At 39.9% G+C, this 21,221-nt stretch overlaps 1 protein-coding gene across 1 annotated transcript in view; it reads right to left on the bottom strand.

Moving 5' to 3' along the window:
* ATG2B (autophagy related 2B) overlaps positions 1-21,092 on the bottom strand; it is a 68,982-nt gene extending 47,890 nt beyond the window's left edge. The window contains exons 1-8 of the mRNA XM_014463917.2: positions 20,870-21,092; positions 13,307-13,469; positions 10,000-10,152; positions 9,483-9,585; positions 7,831-7,993; positions 6,439-6,618; positions 2,032-2,128; positions 631-816 (exon numbers count right to left, since the gene is read on the bottom strand). Of these exons, the coding sequence (XP_014319403.1) occupies positions 631-816; positions 2,032-2,128; positions 6,439-6,618; positions 7,831-7,993; positions 9,483-9,585; positions 10,000-10,152; positions 13,307-13,469; positions 20,870-21,031 (1,207 nt within the window). The 5' untranslated portion in view covers positions 21,032-21,092. The remainder of the gene's footprint in view (positions 1-630; positions 817-2,031; positions 2,129-6,438; positions 6,619-7,830; positions 7,994-9,482; positions 9,586-9,999; positions 10,153-13,306; positions 13,470-20,869) is intronic.
* Positions 21,093-21,221: the final 129 nt, after the last annotated feature.

Here is a 21,221-nt window from a genome sequence, read left to right as displayed (position 1 = left end):
CATATAATTGATAGATTAATAGAGAAAGGTTCCTATTTAAAGGAATCTATAAATCATTATGTGAACACATAAGAATTTGACAAATGAAGAATTACCCCCCCTTTAGTTCTCATGTAAATCGATATCTTTATAAACTGACTTTCCTGCCCTAGCCGGTTTGGCTCAGTGGATAGAGCGTCGGCCTGCAGACTCAAGGGTCCCAGGTTCGATTCCGGTCAAGGGCATGTACCTTGGTTGCAGGCACATCCCCAGTAGGGAATGTGCAGGAGGCAGCTGATCGATGTTTCTCTCTCATCGATGTTTCTAACTCTCTATCCCTCTCCCTTCCTCTCTGTAAAAAATCAATAAAATATATTAAAAAATAAAAATAAAAAATAAAAAAAAAATAAATAAAAAAAAATATATAAACTGACTTTCCTTAGAATAAATCATAATTTATGTAAACTACACAATCAAAAAATGATACTGTAGCATGTCACTATAATGCTGTGGTTAGAAATTTAAACTTAGAAATTTAAACCTTACAATAAGGATTTTTTGTTCAACCCCATATTACAACAGCCAAAATTAAGTTCACTTTGCCCTACGATGATAACATATGATTCTGGTGTCAACTTTTGAGTTGCTTACCACGGCTAGAAGGTGTACGAGCCGTTTCTGACTCATAAAAGCTTTGCTCTGAAGATACACCCACAGAAAGGGAATCTTTTCTCAAATAATAGCGGTTTAATTCCATCTGAATGCGATATTCTTCTTCCTGCTGCATGGGTCGATTCTTCCTATCTTTATTAGCTAAACCTAATTTGCTAGAATTTTCTACAAGTATACAAAAAGAAAAGCAAAATAGTAATTAAACTTGGAGTTACTTATCATTTCTCTCCAAAAACACACTTATCCAATACCAATGGCCACATTTTTGTAAACTGGCTTTCATAGGAATAAATCATGATTTATAAAACAAAATCAAAGAGCGACTCTATAGCACATGTACCACTGGTGTGGTTATCACTGTAATGCAGTGGTTAGATCAACTTAGAAATGTAACCCTTCTCACAGGATCTTTTGTTCTTTCATTACTAACTCCATTTCCCAGCAGTCTTCATATCACAGCATTGTAATAGCATTGCCAGTGCTAAACCACCTGTTTTATATGAACTGGAAATCTAAGCAATAACTTCAAGCATATAGTTAGAAATCTCAAAAATCTTATCTTTGAAAAATAAGTCATTTAAAATGTGTGCTACTTGCTGTGTTAAAGAATTATACTTTCTCAGTTGTGTGAAATACTATCACCAACCAAGGAAATAAGCCAGACAATTTATAAAAAGTTAAGATGACATAAATAACCTGAATGCTAATTTGAGCCATGGTAACACAATTTAAAAGATCCAATCAGCCCTGAGCAGGCGGCTCAGTTGGTTGGAGTGTCGTCCCGTACACCAAAAGGTTGTAGATTCCGTTCCTGGTCAGAGCACATATGTAGGTTGAGGGTTCAATACCTGGTAGGGGCACCTACAGGAGGCAACTAATTATGTTTCTTTCTCACATGGATGGATTTTTTTCACTCTCTCTCTCTCTTATCAATAAAAAACATACCTTCAGGTAATGATTTAAAAATAAAAAGTAGTCCTAACCGGTTTGGCTCAGTGGATAGAGTGTCAGCCTGCGGACTGAAAGGTCCCAGGTTCGATTCCGGTCAAGGGCATGTACCTTGGTTGTGGGCACAACCCCAGTAAGGGGTGAGCAGGAGGCAGCTGATGGATGTTTCTCTCTCATCGATGATTCTAATTCTAACTCTCTATCCCTCTCCCTTCCTCTCTGTAAAGAATCAATAAAATATATTTTTAAAAAATAAGTAAATAAATAATCCAATTAAGTTTAACTGTTTTGAATTCTTATTTACAATACATCTTCCTTATTTACAATACATTTCACACATTCCTCTATAAGAGAATGCCCTATATGTATGTTGTATATTTTAACTAAAAAGTTTTAAAGAATTAAAAATAGTAACAACAGAGTTCTACTTGCCTGGTCCAGCAATAGCTGCTAACATATCCAAAAGCAAGTGTACCTGTCTTGGAGACAGGAATAGATGAATAGAGTCTATCTGTCCATCAATATCCAACTTCAAAAAAAAAAGAAAGACAAACATTCAGGATGAACACTGTCTATAATCTTGTCACCACAAGTCCAAGTACACTTTAATACACTGAGATGGTACTGATTATTTAGTCTTGGTTTTCTTCACCTAAGATTCTCTCTACTAATTCACACAATCTACAGTATAAGATTTAATGATTGCCAAACTTGTTCTATGAGGGAAAATCATCCTGAGAAAGTCCATGTTGGCAAGTCCAATGTCATACTTTTTGTCTTAAGTTTTGAGTATTTAAGATATTTGAGGTCTTAAGACATAGTCTCCAAGAAAGAATGTTAAGACAGCAGTAGTAGAATATTCATTCCCATCATGTGGGCACAAGGGTCCCAGGTTCGATTCCGGTCAAGGGCATGTACCTTGGTTGCGGGCACATCCCCAGTGGGGAGTGTGCAGGAGGCAGCTGATTGATGTTTCTCTCTCAATCATAATCCTTAAAGCTTGATTTAAATCAAGAGCAAATAAAGTTGGCTTTCATGAGTTTGCCTGTAGATAACACTCCTTAGTATAGCATGTAAGAACTTTTCCTGCCAATGGTGTGCTCTCCAAATGCCCACTGCGTTCCACAAAGCCCACTCCCGCCTGGGCATGGGAGTGAAAGCCACATCAGAAATGGTGATAGGTCCAGCCAGTGTAGCTCAGTGGTTGAGCATCGACTTATGAACCAGGAAGTCACGGTTCAATTCCCAATCAGGGCACATGCCTGGGTTGCAGTCTCGATCCCCAATGGGGGCATGCAGGAGATAGCTGATCTATGATTCTCTCTCATCATTGATGTTTCCATTTCTCTCTCCTTCTCCCTTCCTCTAATTTTTTTTTTTAATGCTGATAGAAGAAGGATGCTTATGTGGACTTTCCTTCTCTTTTCCAGCTCTCTATTTTTTCCTTCTAAAAATAAAAGCCCCATCCCACTCTCATCCTGATTTCTATGGAGTTTATTCTGAAGAAGAAAAAAAAATTATTCTACTCTACATATCACGTTCTAAAGAGTTGAACACACTTGCCTTACTTTTCATTCACCTCTTTTTAGTTCTAATGCAAACACTGACTCCTATTGCAATTTTATAATAAAACACTTATATTTGGGCCCTAACCGATTTGGCTCAGTGGATAGAACGTCAGCCTGCGGACTCAAGGGTCCCAGGTTCGATTCCGGTCAAGGGCATGTACCTTGGTTGCGGGCACATCCCCAGTGGGGAGTGTGCAGGAGGCAGCTGATTGATGTTTCTCTCTCATCGATGTTTCTAACTCACTATCCTTCTCCCTTCTTCTCTGTAAAAAATCAATAAAATATATTTAAAAAAACAAACAATAAAAAAAAAACACTTATATTTGGAAAATGGCATCTTCCCCAAGAGAAAAACAAATGTCTTCTGATTCTAGAAATAAAAGTAAAATTACACATTGATTTTGAGAGATTTTCATGATCTAACCAAGAATTCTCCAGCCCTAGCCAGTTTGACTCAGTGGATAGAGCGTCAGCCTGCGGACCAAAGGGTCCAGGGTTCGATTCCAGTCAAGGGCACATACCTAGGTTGCAGGCTCCTCACTGGCCCAGACCCTGATCAGGGCACATGCAGGAGGCAACCAATCGATGTGTTTCTTTCACATTGATGTTTCTCTCTGTTTTTGCCTCTCTCTTCCACTCTCCCTAAAAATCAATGGAAAAATATCCTCCAGTGAGGATTAACAAGACAAAACAAAAAAAAAAGAATTCCCTAATCATCATCATCATCATCATCATCTCCCTTTGTTAGTATCAGGGCACTATCCTAGGTGTTTTTATTGTATTTCCTCTAATTCTTAGTACTACTGCTGCTTTACAGATGAGGAAGCAGGCTCACAAAGATTAAAGGATTTTCACAAGGCTGTCTAACAGAGCCAGAGCCAGGATTGTAACCTGTGCTGACCCAGATGGAAAGTCCCCATTCCTTCCATTCTGTCCATAGAGGTGTGGACAAAAAAGGGTTCAACAGAAAGTAACTCATAGGGTGAACTGATCATAAATTCCTAACTTGGCAGGGCATGGTGGGTAGTCACGCCCGGCCATATAACTTCTTTACTGAGAGCATATAATCTTAACTATTTTGTAATCCAATCCCCACCTTCATATAATCCTGTTTCCTCAATTTCAAACGAACAAAAGGATCAAAACTGTCATTCTCAGGAGCAGTGGACACCTCCCTTCCTGGAAACTGTTGTCAGTTTTGGCTCAAATAAACTCAGAAACTCTATACAGGTTTGGAAGTTTCCTATGTCAACAGAGGACTTGTTTGATGGGGCTCCTTTCTGACTGCTGACATTGCAGGCCATAAATCAGCAAGAAGTTCGGACTGGGGTCAGTGGGGGAAACTCTCTTTCTGACTATATACCAAATTTTTAAAAATTGCATTTTAATTTGTTAGTGTTGAAAACATATTACAACTATAGGATGTAACACTAAAATAAATTTCAAACTCAATGTAACATGGAAATTGAAACAAAATGTGTATAAATGCGGCAGGCAGTTCCCTGTTTTCATATATAATGCATTCCTGGAAACGTATGTTAAAACTGAGTATGAGAAACACCAAACTTCTACACTATTTGAGGTGGACACCAGTCTCAGAACTAAAAAACATGAAATCTTTCATAACATGTTGAACCCACAGTGTGAAGACTTAAGTCTAATGAACATCAGGAAGAGACTAAAGATACAACACTTTGAGCACCCTAATTAATGCCATCTGGTCTATATTAAGTTTATGAGATCTATGTTTCTCAATGCTAATCTAGAACTTTTATTTTTCCATTTACTATTCATTTTCATTACATAAGAACAAAATATACTCAAATACTCGGTTATTACACAAAAACTAACACAAGGGCAAGGGCATACTATTTCCAAATATTAAATACTGGCTGGCAAACAATGCCACCATGCAAAAGTTCCCCGTATCATTTGTCACCTAATACACAGATGACCAAAAATAACATCTGAAAGGCATTTATACAAATCAGTACATAACGTGCAGAAGTTTGAGTTAACACTAATATCAAATATACCAATGCTGAGGACTATATGTAATTAGTCAGAACAGAGCCATAAAAGTAATTGTGATGGTTCTTCCTTCTTGGAAAAACAGCAAAATTCCCCAGAGGCATGTGTGTATTGGTTTCCCAAGGATGTTACCAGGCAGGGGATTCCCTACAGTGTCCCACATACCAATGGCTTTCTGCTGCATTAATACTCCCCTCCTGCTATTTAATAAAGAGGCTTAAATCCTAATGAGAGGATTTCGTATCATCCGAGGTAGGACAGAGCAGTACACAGAAGGCAAGGGAACAACCAATAATACGGGTGCTGCCATTCTAATCACTACCCTCCTCTTCTTCCTCCAATTCCAGTTAGGTGTTCCAATCCAAGGAAGGACTTCCGCGAGCCTTCAATCCTCTGAAAACCTTCCTATGTACATTCACATGTACTCAGGGGCTCCTGCCTCCACATTCCACAGCAATTTCTATCCTCCATAGCATAGCTTTTATTAAAAGGCAAAGACTGAGTTCCACTCATCTCTGCATTGATCTCAAGAGCTTGCTAGCACAGAGCAGTCACTCAAACATCTGGAGCAAGATAGACCAGTGAACACACAAATGAGAAAGTCCCCATATCTTCTCAATTGAAACTACATTTTACAGAGCTTGTACAGAAAATGTGTTTCCAAAGTCTGAAAATAGCACTTGACAAATACATGTTTGACTGACTGAATAAATGTATGTTTCCTGATTCTCCAACAGACTGTTCAATATTGTTCCCTAAGAAACGAATACAGTGTCTTTACAGTCTTCAAAAAACCTATGAGACATCATGAAAAAAATCAATCTCTTTTCATTAATATTATACATCTATAAAAAGTCATCCAGTTAAAAATATGCATAAGCTGAATATTCTTACATATAATTAAACATCTTCAGTCAGCTGGCTTTCCAATCTCTCCTTTAAACTTTATTTTGTGAAGCTAGAAAGGTATTCTTGCATAGCCCATTCCTAGTTCTCTGAACCAATGAATGTTTCTGAGCTGGGAGAGTTGGGGAAAGTGAGTGTGAGCAGCAGCAGGAGGGCACAGGCACTTGTGACCTACTTGCATAGGCACAGCTGAGAGCAAAAATGCTGACTCCAGGACAGTGGGTCCCCTCGTTCCAGGATAACCTACAGTAACCATCAGGAGTCACTGGAGAGACTACAGAATACTTGTAGTTTTATTTCACTTCTTACTACAGAAAGTAAAACAAATACTAACCTTAGCTCCAGGAAGCACTTCGTTTTGTTTCAGCGTGAGACTCAACTCCAACCTACCAATTAGCCCTCCAATCTGCACTGGGTCAGAGGGTGCTACCTCTGGTAAAGTTCTAGTTAGCTGTGGGTGTGGCTCATAAACGATTTTAGGATTCCAGCTAGGTGACAGCTTTGGCTCAGTTTCCTACAATAGGGTGATAAGAATAAAGTACACTGTAAATAAATCAAACTGCAAAATACAAATGTCAATTAAGAAGAAAATATTTGACATGCAAAACTGTATTACGTTACAATAGATAAACCAGAATCTTATAGCTAGTCTGAAGCACAGTTGTATGTTAGCACAGTACCTTGGTAATGAAGACTAATAATGCAAAAGGACTTTATGAAAAAAAAGCACAGCATCTGTTCAAATTACAGTAATAAGAAAACTTAATAGATGATCTATAATTAAGAAAATCTGATTTGTGAATTAACAAAAGATAAATTATAGAACAATTAATTTTGATACATAAAAGGAGGAATAAAGAACTCCTTAATTATAAACTTTTTTAAGATATGATCTGTAAGATAAATTTTCAGCAATACAATCACTATGTAAGGTAAATGTGAACATTGCTTGATTTCCTGCATTTATTGTATAAGGACATTAGTTATTAATATACCCTTGCTCCCCAAGACACAGTAGCCAATGTTACTCTACCTAATTAATACATAGCAAAAAGGAAAGGCATCTATAATAATAAAAGGGTAATATGCTAATTAGACCAGATGTCCTTCTGAACAACCTTCTGGACTAAGCTGGGGCTGCAAGGGAAGCCCGGGTCCCAGGTGCCTGCTGGCAGCCAGAGGGAAGCCCGGGTTCCGGGTGCCAGAGGGAAGCTGGTGGAAGGAAGGCCTACTCTTGCATGAATTTCATGCATCGGGCCTCTAGTCCTATATAATAAAAGGCTAATATGCAAATCAACCAAACGAAGAAATGACTGGTCGCTATGATGCGCAATGACCACCAGGGAGCAGACGCTCAAGGCAGAAGCTGCTCCCTGGTGGTCAGTGCACTCCCACAGGGGGAGCAACTGCTGGCTTAGGCCCCCTCACCCGGGGGAGCAGGCCTAAGCCATCAGTCGGACGTGCCCTGAGGGCTCCCAGACTGTGAGAGGGAGCAGGCCGGGCTGAGAGACACCCCCCGCAAGTGCACAAATTCCGTGCACCCAGCCTCTAGTTAATTATAAATATGAATGTTTTAAAATCTCTGAAATATGTCCCCATTACTCAATATTTGTGTTAATTTCCAGATCAGATGGAAACTCATTAACACATTATATATTCTAGCAAAATAGCTCTCACTTAAACCTTTGAAAAATTTGTGATGTAGTTTTGGTTTTGTTTTCCTTACCACTGGTGCAGTTGAACACACTGGGGAAGATTTTGCTGATGCAGAAAACTCATCCCAGAAGAGAGACACTCCAGAGAGCTGGAGTAACTTGTGAGCAAAAGCTGTAGGCTGATGGACGTTAATTCCTGAGGACTCGTCTGCAGTTTCATCACAGTATACAGTTCTGAAAGTTAACGCCAAAAAGGGCATTCGCGTAAAACTCCTAGGAAAACGTACTTGCAATGATAAGAAATGCACACAGCTTTTTAAGTTAAAGGGATTTTTCAAGTGTTAGCACCATAGGATGTGTCTATAATGTGGGTCAGCATTACCATGCTTTACCACAGTAAATATTTCATGAGGAGACCTTACCCCCCCAGTAAGGATAACTTCATGAGGCTCCTAAATTTGGGGGGGGGGGGACATCAATAACTTTCTAAAGTTAGCTTCAAGGAACAGTTCCTGAGTACCCTCCAAACACCTCTGGAGAACAGTGAAACGGCATCTGGCTCCCTGTCAAAAGCCTGACATAAATGACCTGTCTTGAATTCTTTATTTTTTAAAATATATTTTATTGATTTTTTACAGAGAGGAAGGGAGAGAGATAGAGAGTTAGAAACATCGATGAGAGAGAAACATCGATCAGCTGCCTCCTGCACATCTCCTACATGGGATGTGCCCGCAACCCAGGTACATGACCTTGACCGGAATCGAACCTGGGACCTTTCAGTCCGCAGGCCGATGCTCTATCCACTGAGCCAAACCGGTTTCGGCGTGTCTTGAATTCTTATGACTATGCTATAAATACTTGACTAATCTTCAGTTTAATCAAAATAAGGGAAGTAGTTCTAAATGTATGAGATTTTAGATATTATTTAACATACTATTTAAGGTAGGGCAACCTAATTTCAAAAATCTTTGAACAATAACTGATAGGTATGTTTTGTGAAAAGACAGAACCCATAACTTATCTGCTTAAAATTTGGCAAAGGTCCCCCACAGATCCATATACAAGTATTGTTGGAGCTCAGTGTACATACTTCATTCTGCTTATTTCTGTGGGCAGTTCTCATGGCACTAAGACACAGTGAACAGTCAGTAACTCTAATCAACACCCATGAGATATAAAGTCAATCCCTGCTGAGAACTATTTACTGGGTCCAAGTGGGCATCCACAGAAAACCAAAAGCGATGTTTGTATCTGTTTACATAAATCACTACTACACATGTTGACCTTATAATACCCTCACAGAATCCTCAAAGAAAACAGAAGTCTTAGCCTTTCTCAGCAAAGCAGCAAAACTGCTGCTCACATTAATGAGACACACCTAGAGTGCACTGCTTATGTGCAAAACCTGACACTCCCCAGCGGGAGTGCCTCACGCTTAGCAGCACACTGTTTTGACTTGACAGCAACTAAAAGAGAATTTCTTGCTTTGAATTCGACATAGTATTATATATAATTATACCCCAACTGGTACTTTACGTTTTCCATAAAGGGACTGGAACATAGCTTGGAGAGCAACACTTTACTCCGAAATTACGCAATATATTAATTAAATATCATTACTTCTCACCTCCAAAAGCATTCTGAAGTCTAATAAGAGTCAGAGTATGTTATTCATTAAAAAAACAGAATAGGGTCATATTTTCCCAGGTATAAAAGGTCTTACCTTTCTATTCGAATTTCAAGTGCAGTTCCAGTTTTGGAGTTTTCTGGCACATGTTCAATTCTCAAGACGGTGTCTATAAAAGTGACTTTTACTCTTCTTAGTACTAAAGTAAATAGATAACCATCAACATAAGAGACAAAAACTTCGAATGAAAGAATACTAAATTTGTTTACTATAAACTTACAAAATAAAATTGAATTCCTTTCCTTAAAAATCCCAAACTCTTGAGTTCTGAGCACTTGCCCGTTGTTACATCTCGTGGACACTGGGGGCAGTGACTGACACTCTCTGTTGAATTCAGACCCAATTCTAAGCATAATGAAGTAAACCCAGGGAGAAGTACAAAGAACATGAAACTAAATGGAATGCAATGTTTAAATGATCCCAATTCTAAAGTTCTGAAGGGAGAGCAGTTCATTTAAAAGTCACTTCAATGACTTTTCCTTATACAAGGCTTACTAAACAAAGATACTAAATGAAATCTCGATTTTTAAAAAAATACTCAATAATACCAAACCTGTTTCAATGGTTTCAGCAAACTTTTCAAGTCCTTCAAAAGGCTGGGATCCTTCTCCTTGTTCATCTGTTAGTTTCTGGCTAAGACATTCCTTCGCCAACTGCATACTGCTGGTCATGAAACTTGACCAATACATAGGCTCAGATCCAGTTGCTGCAGAAAATATAGATTAATCCTGAATAATTTTTCATAGTTACCACAAGCCATTTCTTAAAATAACACATTTCAAGTAGATAAATTATTAATCCTCTACAAGATATTTAGCATCAAGGTGTTACCTAGGGATACAATATTCTACAGGAATTACCCCTTAGATTTAAACATCATCTTATAATGACTGGGGGGGGGGGGGGGGGAGAAATCATAGTAAAAGTCCAGAGACATGTGCTCTGAGTACATGATATATATTTGCCAAATATTAATTCATGTGCTCATTCAGTGGGTATTTTACACACCCATGAGCTGTTCAAAATACTGTAGAGCAGGAGTTGACAAACTTTCTGTAAAGAGTCAGATAGTAAATATGTTAGGCTTTTGGGGCCATGTAGTCTCTATCACAACTACTCAACTCTTTCATTCCAGTACAAAAGCAACCAGAGAGAATGAATAAATGAAGGAGTATTTTGGTGTTCCAATAAAATTTTTTTTACAAAAACCAGATTTGGCCTGCCGGCCTTAATTAACTGATCTCCAATAGGAGTAGAAAAATAAAATAATTATTAATTCTGCCCTCAGAGAGCCTATAGCATAATAGAAGAAATGAGATAAGATTAAAAAGAATTAGTACAACTATTAAGTTTCAACAGAAAACATTATGACCACTAAGAGGTGAATTTCTCTAGCTGAGGGAATTAACAGGAAAACAGGTACAGGCAGAGTTGATGTAGGCTTTAGAGGGTTAGTATAAATGTAGATAAAACAAAAGAGCAACCTTTGAGGAAGAAACACATGAACTGAAAAATCCTTTCCAGCGCTTCCCCTCATGAGAGAATTCCACCACACTTTCTTTTGTTATTCAAAACAAATGGGCAGAGATTACTAGAATTACTGTCTTCCAAATCAATTGTAAAAGCCCTTCTAATAGGACAGTTTTAAAGTAAGGAGAAAATATTTGACTTTCCATCAGAAAGTATTATTATATGTACTCATAGTTAAAAGATAAAATATTCTTGTTAATTAAATACCAGGTTATTAAGGAGGATTTCCATGCACAGATTACTAATTTTCAAAATACAGGCACTATAATTCTACTAAGCATAATTTAAACTTGGTGATTCAGACAGCACTGGAAATAATTCTTCAAATATATGTTTAAAAACATCACTTGTCACTGAAAAAAAAGGAATTTAAGTTCATAATTTAAGATGACTTACCATTGTAACTTAACTGGTTCTTAAAATGCGCACACACACATAAATACACACTTTGTAGTAGAAAATCTGAGATACAACATAGCATAGTGGTTAAGAACACTGACTCCAGAACTAGACTGGCTAAGTTCAGATCCTCTCTTTTCCACTTAACTAGCTATGACCTTGGACAAATTATTAAACTTATATAGGCCTCAATTACCTGTACTGCAAAATAAAGATAATAAAAAATATCTATTTCAAAGAGCTATTGTGAGGATAATATTTGTAAAGCACTAAGTATAGTATCTGGCATGCCAGAGGTACTATATATGCTTAAGTCAGAAAACATCATGTGCAAGTAAAGCTACCACACGTATATACTTGTAAACAATTACAACTTTAAAGCTTTTCCTTCCAAAAATTTTTGCCCACTTACCCAATCCTAGGAAAGAGATGAAATAATTGTACAATGAACACCTGTGTGCCCTTCACCTAGATTCATCAAGATTCTATTCTCTCTCTCTCTCTCTCTCTCATACTTTTGCTGAACTATCTGAAGATAAACTGCAGACATCATAACACTCACTCCTAAATACCTCAGCATGTAACTCCTAAGAACAAGAACATCCTCCTGCAAAATACACCCAAGAAATATAACTTTAATATATAATACTCTTATGTTTTATACCCAAATTTTCCCGGCTACCCCGATAACATCCTTCATAGCAACAAACAAAGACATGATTATATACTGCAATTAGTTATTCATGTCTTTAGCCTCCTTTAATCTGGAACAGTTCCTCCATCCTTCTTGTCTTCCATTACACTGACATTTTTAACAGTACCATTTACTTTATAAAATTTCCCTTACTTTGGATGTGTCTGACTGCTGCTTTATAATTTAGCAGGAACAGTAAGTACAACACTGATGTGTGTCCTTCCCAGTTGATTACATCAGGACACACATGCAGTCAGTTATTTTTGGTGGTGCCTGTCAATTTTCTCCAACATAAAGGTAAGTTTACCCTTTGTAAAAAATATGTAGCCCTGGCCAGGTGGCTCAATTGGTTGAAGCATCATCCCTTACACCAAAAAGGTTGTAAGTTCGATTCCTGGGTCAGGGCACATACCTAGGTTGTAGGTTCAATCCCTGGTCAAGGCGCTTAAGGGAGGCAACCGATTAATGTTTATCTCTCACATGGATGTTTCTCTCTCTTCCTCTCTCTATACATAACCTTTGGTGAGGATTAAGAAGAAGAATCTACAAATCAGTGGGAGATAATTTGATACTGTCTAAATATTAAACTCCTCAACAACCTTTCACTAAATGGTATTAGCATTCATTGATGATTTTGTTCTGTATCAATTTTTACTATGGTGGCCAAAAGAATGGTGAATTCTATTTTTGTTATTTATACGTAAGTAGGTATTCTACTGCAATAAAGATCTTTCCCTTCTCCCTGTCCCCATTACATATTTATTTATTTGCATCAATATGGACTTAGGGCATTTTTTTAATTTAGCATGTTATAATTCATTATTGTCTTCATTATTTTTGATACTCAAGCTTTCTCAGATTTGGCTAATGGGAGCCCCTTCAAGCCTGATCTTGTGTCCTTTTAACAATTCTCCACAATTTTTGAGCACTTCCTTGCTTTCTGGCACAGTCCTTTGAATCTTTAGAATACAGTAAGTAATTGGTAACAAATAATTACATCAACCATCTACATACTAAAGTTCCTGTGGGTAAATAGGCAGAGAAGTAACATTAAAGATACAATCACACACATACACACACCCTACACCGACCCATTTTATCTATCTCACAAATACAATGCAAAGTCATAAATTAAATACTGAATATAATGCAATTAGATTACTTTCCCAATCTCTGGGAAATAAAATAGAAACACTCAATAGAATAAAATAAAATAGAACACATGAGATACACCTACCTAGGCGAGGTCTAGGTCGGAAGACCATTTCTAGCCCTTTCACTTCCAGTGCACAATTATCCTGTAGCAAGGAGCCCCATGGAACTGACAGAGAAATTGACTGTATGAATCCTTCAGTGACTTCTAAAGGCGCATCTGCTGACTCCAGGATCTCATTGAGGCACTGAAGAGAAAAACCAAGGGCAATTTTAAATCACGAGAACTTAAAATTGTTAACGCAGTCCGATGCTGAATATGCTCATACATGTGTCAGGCACTAGGATAAAGGAAGCAGACACCTAGTTAAAGACGATCCCTGGTCCTCACAAGCTTACAAAGATAACTTACCATGGAACGCACACGTAATTAAAGTGTGATGAGTTGCACCCAGCAGGTGTGGCTCAGTGGTTGAGTGTCGACCTATGAACCAGGAGATCACAGTTCGATTCCCAGTCAGGGCACATGCCCGGATTGCGGGCTCAATCCCCAGTGTGGGGCATGCAGGAGGCAGCCGATCAATGATTCTCTCTCATCATTGATGTTTCTCTCTCTCTCTCTCCCTTCTTCTCTGAAATCAATAAAAATATATTATTTTTAAATATATTTTATTGATTTTTTTACAGAGAGGGACAGAGTCAGAAACATCGATGAGAGAGAAACATCGATCAGCTGCCTCCTGCACACCCCCACTGGGGATGCGCCCGCAACCAAGGCACATGCCCTTGACCAGAATCGAACCTGGGACCCTTCAGTCCGCAGGCTGACGCTCTATCCACTGAGCCAAACCAGCCAGGGCAAAATATATTATTTTTTAAAAGTGAGATGAGTTACATGACAGAGAAAATGCATTGTGCTATTTGAGCGTGTAAAGACCCTAACCTGGAGATTCAAGGCACGCTAGTTGAGGAAGTGCTAGTTAAATCTGAGACGAGAAGGCTGAGGAGTAACTAGGCAAAGTGTTCCAGGCAAAGACAAAGGCATGTGGAAGGATTAAAAAACAAAACAAAGCAGAGGTCAGAGAAGGCAAGCACACATACTTGAGATGCAAGAGTATCTGAAGAGAAAAGCTGCTGTAGCTTTAGTGTACTGTGTCAGGGTGATGAGCCAGAGATAAGGCTACAGAGATAAGAGAGAGGGGCATCCAAAGAACCTTGTAATTCATGTTAGAGTCTGAAATTTATCTTAAAGGCAAGGTGAAACCATTGACAGATTTTGAGTTTCCATGCCATGACGGGACTAGAACGTTTAGAGGGCCTCCCCTGCAGCCAGGTAGAGGATGGATTGGAAGAAAGCAAACCTCCGACAGAACGGTCGTGATGAGTAGAAGCTAGAGAAGTTGGTTTGGCAAGGACAGCAACACTGAGGACAGTGAGAAGCGGACGGATTGTTGTAATACATTAGGAAGCCAAGTTAACTGCCATCAGGAGGAACGAAGAATGACTCCCGGGTGCTGGCTTGGGCAACAGCTTAAACAGTGGTGCCATTTACTAGACAGAGAAACCTGGAGAAGCTGGTTAGGCGACAGATGAGGAGGTCAGTCCCAAAGAACACATGTGAGCAGACATCCAGGTGGAGATGTCTAGGAAGCAGCTGGAAATTCCGGTCTAGAGCTCGAGAGAGTCATCTGGGCTGGAGACAGAGAAGAGCATTGTGAACACAGAGGGTAAATGACGCCACGGGGGTGAGGAGAGACGACCTTTAGGAACTTATGTAGAGGAAAACAACTAGAGGCCTAGGACAGAACCCTGGTAAACACCAATATTTAAGAAACACGTTAAGAAAGAGGAACCTGCAAAAGGCAGAGAGGAGAAGGGAAATCAAGAAAGCTTCATTTTCCAGAAAATCATGGAAAGACAACATGAAAGAAAAGAGTGGGCAAGTGCAGCAACAGCTAAAAAGGAGTCAAAGATTTTTAAGTGTCCCCTGGACTTTACTAGGTAAGTGGTATTTAGGGTACAGATGATGCCATTGAGAGGGATTTCAATAGAGTGGGGAGGCAAGCTAGATTATAACAGAAGGGTGACAGAATGGATGTAAATACAGTTAGCAGAATAATTAAATGCGTTTCTGACAATGTGTTTTTAAATTAGAATAAAAGTTACTAAATGCCAGTTTTATGTAGGGTACTTCCTGAAGGCCATGTTGCATAAGGGTGGAGTCATAATTCTTTGTCTACAAACCTAATGCTGAATATTGAGTGAGACGGAGACTGGCTCCTGTTTTACCAGAGGTTTCTCCTGAAAGGCGTTCTTCATGCTGGGGCTTGCGTAATCATCCAGACTTTCTAAAAAGTACATGGGCACGGGTGGTCTCAAGGTACAAACACCCAGATCCTCACTCTATAAAGATACTCTTTCCCCAAACTGACCTTCCTCGGAAGAGTACTTACAGCAGTGACGTCAAGTTGGGTCTGCTTTCCCATAGCCCTCCGTGTAACTCACTTCTCCCACTTAGCCAAAACAGGCCTATCCCTTTACCTTCCTGAATCCTCCCTTATACACTACATAGTGTATAAAAATCTCCAGGCAGGGCCAGAAACTTAAGTTTTCTGGTCTTTCACTGTCTGATACATATTTTTGACATGACACCAAAGAAAATCAAAGAACTAAGTGATATTGCTACTGCAAATCCCTTCAGTTCTCATCCACTTAGTTAAGACATCAGTGTTTCTCAAGCTTATAACTATTTTAAAAATTTAGAATGAGCCCTGGCCAGGTGGCTCAATAGGTTGAAGTGCCATCCCTTATACCAAAAAGGTTGAGGGTTCAATTCCTGGGCAGGGCACATTCCTAGGTTGCGGGTTTGATCTCCAGTTGGGGAGCAATTGATGGATGGTTTTCTCTCTCTCTCTCTCTCTCTCTCTCTCTCTCTGTCTCTCTTTTGCTCTCCCTTTCCCCCCTTCCTCTCTCTCTGAAATCAATAAAACATATTCTCAGGTGAGAATTAAAAAAAGAAAAAGAAAATTTATATAAAAGCACCCAATATATATATATATATATATATATATATATATATATATATATAGAAATAAATGGTCACTATTATCTTCAAAAGCGAACTAAAATCCCCTCTTGATGCCATGCCCCTCTAGTCATCAACCTCATTTCTCTTTCTTTCGTCAAGGGAGCTATTTTCTCAAACCACAAACTACTATCTGCCTTCTAACACTCAGCTCCTTTGAAACTGCTCTTAACCGCCAATAAACTGACAAATGCAATGAAAAATGTTCGGTCCTCATCTTCCTTGAATACTCATCTCAGTCTAATTCCTATTTTGAAATTCTAACTTTTCTTGGCTTCCATAACATGCTTCACGCTGAGTCTTTTTTCCAATTCTTTACCACTTAAAATGATGATACTCCTCTAAGTTGTATCTTCAGCTTTTTTTGTTTCTCAACTAATCTACAACTGCCCATGCACTTTATGCCATTCCAGTGTTTCAGTTACCACTGATACTCTGATAACTCCCAAATCTTCCCAACTCTTCCTCAAATCCAATACTATATAGCGTTTTGACCACTTCAAGGAGAAAAGAACTCATGAACTCCTCCCTCCCACTTCAAGCTCCTTGAAGTTAGCAGTCTCTAAAATGTATCTATCCCAGAGATAACAGATGATCCAATAGAGATGTGAGTAGAAAAATTAGACATTCTATATTAAATTTTTCACATTTTTATACAAAGGGCATTGGCACCCTCACTCCAGCCATATATCAGACTGGTACAAAGAGAAGACCAGCCCTAGCAGGTTTGGCTCAGTGGATAGAGCATGGGCCTGTGGACTGAAGGGTCCCAGGTTTGATTCTGGTCAAAGGCACATGCCTGGGTTGTGGGCTTGATCCCCAGTAGGGGGCATGCAGGAGGCAGCCGATCAATGATTCTCTCTCATCATTGATGTTTCTATTTCTCTCTCCCTCTCCCTTCCTCTCTGAAAAAAAAAAAAAAAATATATATATATATATATATATATATATATATATACATTTTGAAAGACCAGTAGTTCCACAATGGGGAAGAGTTCAGAATGGTGCCCTCAGTTGGATGTTCCATTCCAACACACTGAAACTTACCTGAGCATCATTCTGCACAATAAAAACAGACCTGTAGCCCTGGCCGGGTGGCTCAGTTGGTTGGAACATTATCCCATACACCAAAAAGGCTGTGGGTTCAATTCCCTGTCAGGGCACATGTGTAGGTAGTGGGTTTGATTCCCAGTTGGGACTTGTGTTGGAGGCAACCAATGTTTCTCTCTCTTCCTTCTTCTCTCTCTTAAAAGGAAAAAACAAAAACATATCCTTGGGTAAGGATTAAAAAAAACCCAAACAGACTTTTAAGCAACAGAATCTTTGTAAAAAGACAGAAAGTGACAATAACTTTCTGATTTCCTGGCTTTACTTATGGCCAAATATTTAAGAGATGATTTTAAAGATGAAAAGCAATTTTCTTCTGTATAAACAGAAGAATTCTAAATATGCTGATCACTTATGTGATGACAAATAGCTATCAATAGTATATGCTACCAGGCAGGTATATTCCAAAAAACAAAACATACTGTATATTTTCAAAGTACAGATACCATTTTAGTAATGAGTGAGAAAGTAACTACTTTTCAAAGGATACTTGTACTAGGAGGAGAATGTTTTGAAAAATTGTATTTGGAAATGTCTCTATTGTTACATGATTTTGTTGCTGAAATAATGTCTATTAAAAATAGTATCTTTTTTTAAAGTCATTATCTACACAAGTTATAAAAGGTTTGAACATATGGAGAATTATCCCAATGAATCTAAAAGTCTTGCTTAAAAGTTTTTTGAAGATATATATATATATATATCACCTTCCAATTAATTAGCAAAAATAACTGATTGAGACCAAGGAAGAAGGGAATGTCACTGCCAATTTCAACATAACCCTGTGCATAATTAATGGTTGGCAATTGAAACATTAGTGATGTCACCAATTATGCAATTCTTCCATTTGTATCTATGATTCTGTGAGGTATCTTTTTTTCAGTAATGAGTCATTTGAATGAAGTGTCAAAAGTAACTGAATTTGGAATCAGAAGTTTGAATAGCTATATTTAAGTGTCATATAAAGATTTATCATCAACAACGCTGGCCGGTTTGGCTCAGTGGATAGAGTGTTGGTCTGTGGACTGAAAGGTCCTGGGTTCAATTCCGGTGAAGGGCACATGCCCAGGTTTCGGGCTCACTCTCCAGTGTGGGGTGTGCAGGAGGCAGCCGATCAGTGATTCTCTCTCATCATTGATGTTTCAATCTCTCTCTCCCTCTCCCTTCCTCTCTGAAATCAATAAAAGTATATATATTTTTTAAAAAGAGTGATTGCTAAAATAGCTTTATTAAAAAAAGATTTATCATCAACAGAACACACTATAATTAATAAATAAATTAACAGCAACAAATGTTTACTGGATGCTTTGACATTATCATTTTGGCTGGGCATATCCCTCACCTTCAAGGAATAGGACAAAAAATATTCAGAGTAAGTCTAGCCATAAATCACTCTACCAATGATCCTGAAGTCAAACTGTAAAATTCAAATATCACCACCTCTGATTTCCCATGAGGATTACATAATCCACACAAATTAAGAGTGTCTAGCATAGCGTCTTAAATACAAAAGATGCTCAATAAACATTTACTTTCCTTTGAAGCCATCGGATTCATAAAGAAATAATGGCCTTAGGAATTAGACAGGTTTGAATTCTCACTGTACCACTTGTTGGCTGTGTCACTTGGGGAAAATTATTTAACTCCATCTGTAAAATGGAAATAATAATACCCACCTTATAAGGTTAATGTGAAAAGTCATTAATGAATAATGTATACAAAATCATTCAACCCACAAAAGACAGTTAGTAAATATCCAACCCTCCTCCTTCAAGATAGCCTATTCATAACTGTACTGAAAGTAGAGACTCATGGGTCGTTAAATTTATTTTATTTTGTTATGGGTCACTGAATTTTAAAATATCCACCATAATCCCTATCTTCTGGTAAGAATTACAGCAGTACAGTACCCTGCCACAGTGCCTGGCATGGAGTGTATAGCTACTCCATTAATGTTGACTGCACTCAGGTGAGTTCCTATGTCCAATTTCAATAGGCCAACTGTGGCAGCTGGGCTGGCCTGGTGTGGGCCTGGGTCTTCCCATTATCCTATGTACTCTCCCTAGTTTAAATCATCTAGTTACGGATATTCATGCTAGTGCAAATCAATGTAAGGGCCATAATGCAGAATTACCATAATTTGAGCTTTTCAAGTTTCTATGGCTAAGAAGTCATTACTTTGTTAAAATACTTTTTTTAAAAAATATATTTTATTGATTTTCCACAGAGAGGAAGGGAGAGAGATAGAGAGTTAGAAACATCGATGAGAGAGAAACATCGATCAGCTGCCTCCTGCACATCTCCTACTGGGGATGTGCCCGCAACCCAGGTACATGCCCTTGACCGGAATCGAACCTGGGACCTTTCAGTCCGCAGGCCGACGCTCTATCCACTGAGCCAAACCGGTTTCGGCTTGTTAAAATACTTTTACATAAAAGGGAAAACCAAAGCTTTTTACACAGCTTAAATTAGGAGAAAAAAAAGTTTCCTTTTGTTCTTGCACAACTATCGCAGGAAAGTCGTCTACACTTATGATGTCCTACATGGAAACTGCTTAGGATTGCTTTTAGAAGAGTAAAACTCTAGAACGGCACAACCGATTCAAATTGTGAGCAGCGAACTCCAGCACAGTAAATAAATGGCCGGGGGGGGAGGGGAAGCCACTTGTCAAACCCAAGGCGGCGTGTACTTAAGCAAAGCACTACCCAGTGAGCGTTCAAATGCAAGTGCAACTGTCCGTGCTGAGCTGAAGTATACCTGAAGCACCTGTAGGACACAAGGAGTCGCCTCACAGCCTCCGGATGGCAGGTAAGAAAAAGGATTTAAATGCCTGAGAATCGCAGCCTCAGCGCTTTTGCAACACCTGCGCTGGCTGACGCTCGGTCACGTGAAACCGCCCGCGCTCCCAGGGCCATTCACAGGCTGGCCTTGCACCATGTCAACAAGCAAAGGCAGGCAAACCCGCGGGGGCGGCCTTCACCCAACTTTCTCCCGGTGGTAAACGCGGTTCCGAGTCCACGCTGTGCGAGGAGCCGACCCCCAACACATGACCGAAAGCCTGGGAGTGCTGACATCCCCAAGGTCCTCCCATCCTTCCCGCTTCCGAGTGTCATCCATGAAACAGGGTCCGTTTGCCACTGAACCCCCGCGACCCCTTCGCTCGGAGGGCAGGACGGTCACCTCCCTCCAGGGACCCCTTCCCGGACCTCAGCCACTGACCCCACGGGTTCCCACCGTGCACACTCCAGTGTCTCGGTTACGTTTCTGGAACACGTGTTGGGAGGGCGCAAACTTGCTAGAAAGAGATGAAGCAATCCTTTCCGCACGGCTATCTGAGCCCCGCCGCACTGCCCAGGGAGAGGACGAATGTCACCAATTTTGGGATGACAGCCCTTCAAATCGCCCTACGGAGGGGAGCGAGGCCCGCCCGCCCGGCCGGCCGCCGGCAGCTCTTACCCATTTGTCCAAGGGGACCTGGGCGAGGGAGCCGGTGCCCTGGTACAGGTCCAGGCTGAGCTGCTCCAGGCTCAGCTTCTCCTGCAGGAAGTGGCCCAGGTACCGCTGCAGGAGGTACCGGCAGGCCCTCTTCTTGATGGACTCTGAGAACGGCCACGGCATGATGAAGGCTGGCGGCGGCTGCGGGCGGCGGCGACTCCGGCCTCGTGGCGCAGGCTCCGGCTCCAGGCCGCGACCGCGGCGCCTTCGGGTCCGGCCGGCGACCCCGGGCCGCGGCTGGGCCTTAAAGCCCGGGGCGGCTTCCTTCCATGCCCCGCAGCCACCAGGGCGTCCCTTCAGGACGACCCCATCT

Source organism: Myotis lucifugus, unplaced genomic scaffold (genome assembly GCF_000147115.1).
Source record: "Myotis lucifugus unplaced genomic scaffold, Myoluc2.0 scaffold_228, whole genome shotgun sequence".
Lineage (NCBI taxonomy): Eukaryota > Metazoa > Chordata > Mammalia > Chiroptera > Vespertilionidae > Myotis > Myotis lucifugus.
Note: the sequence above shows the minus strand (reverse complement) of the source record. Positions and strands in the feature narration are given on the sequence as shown.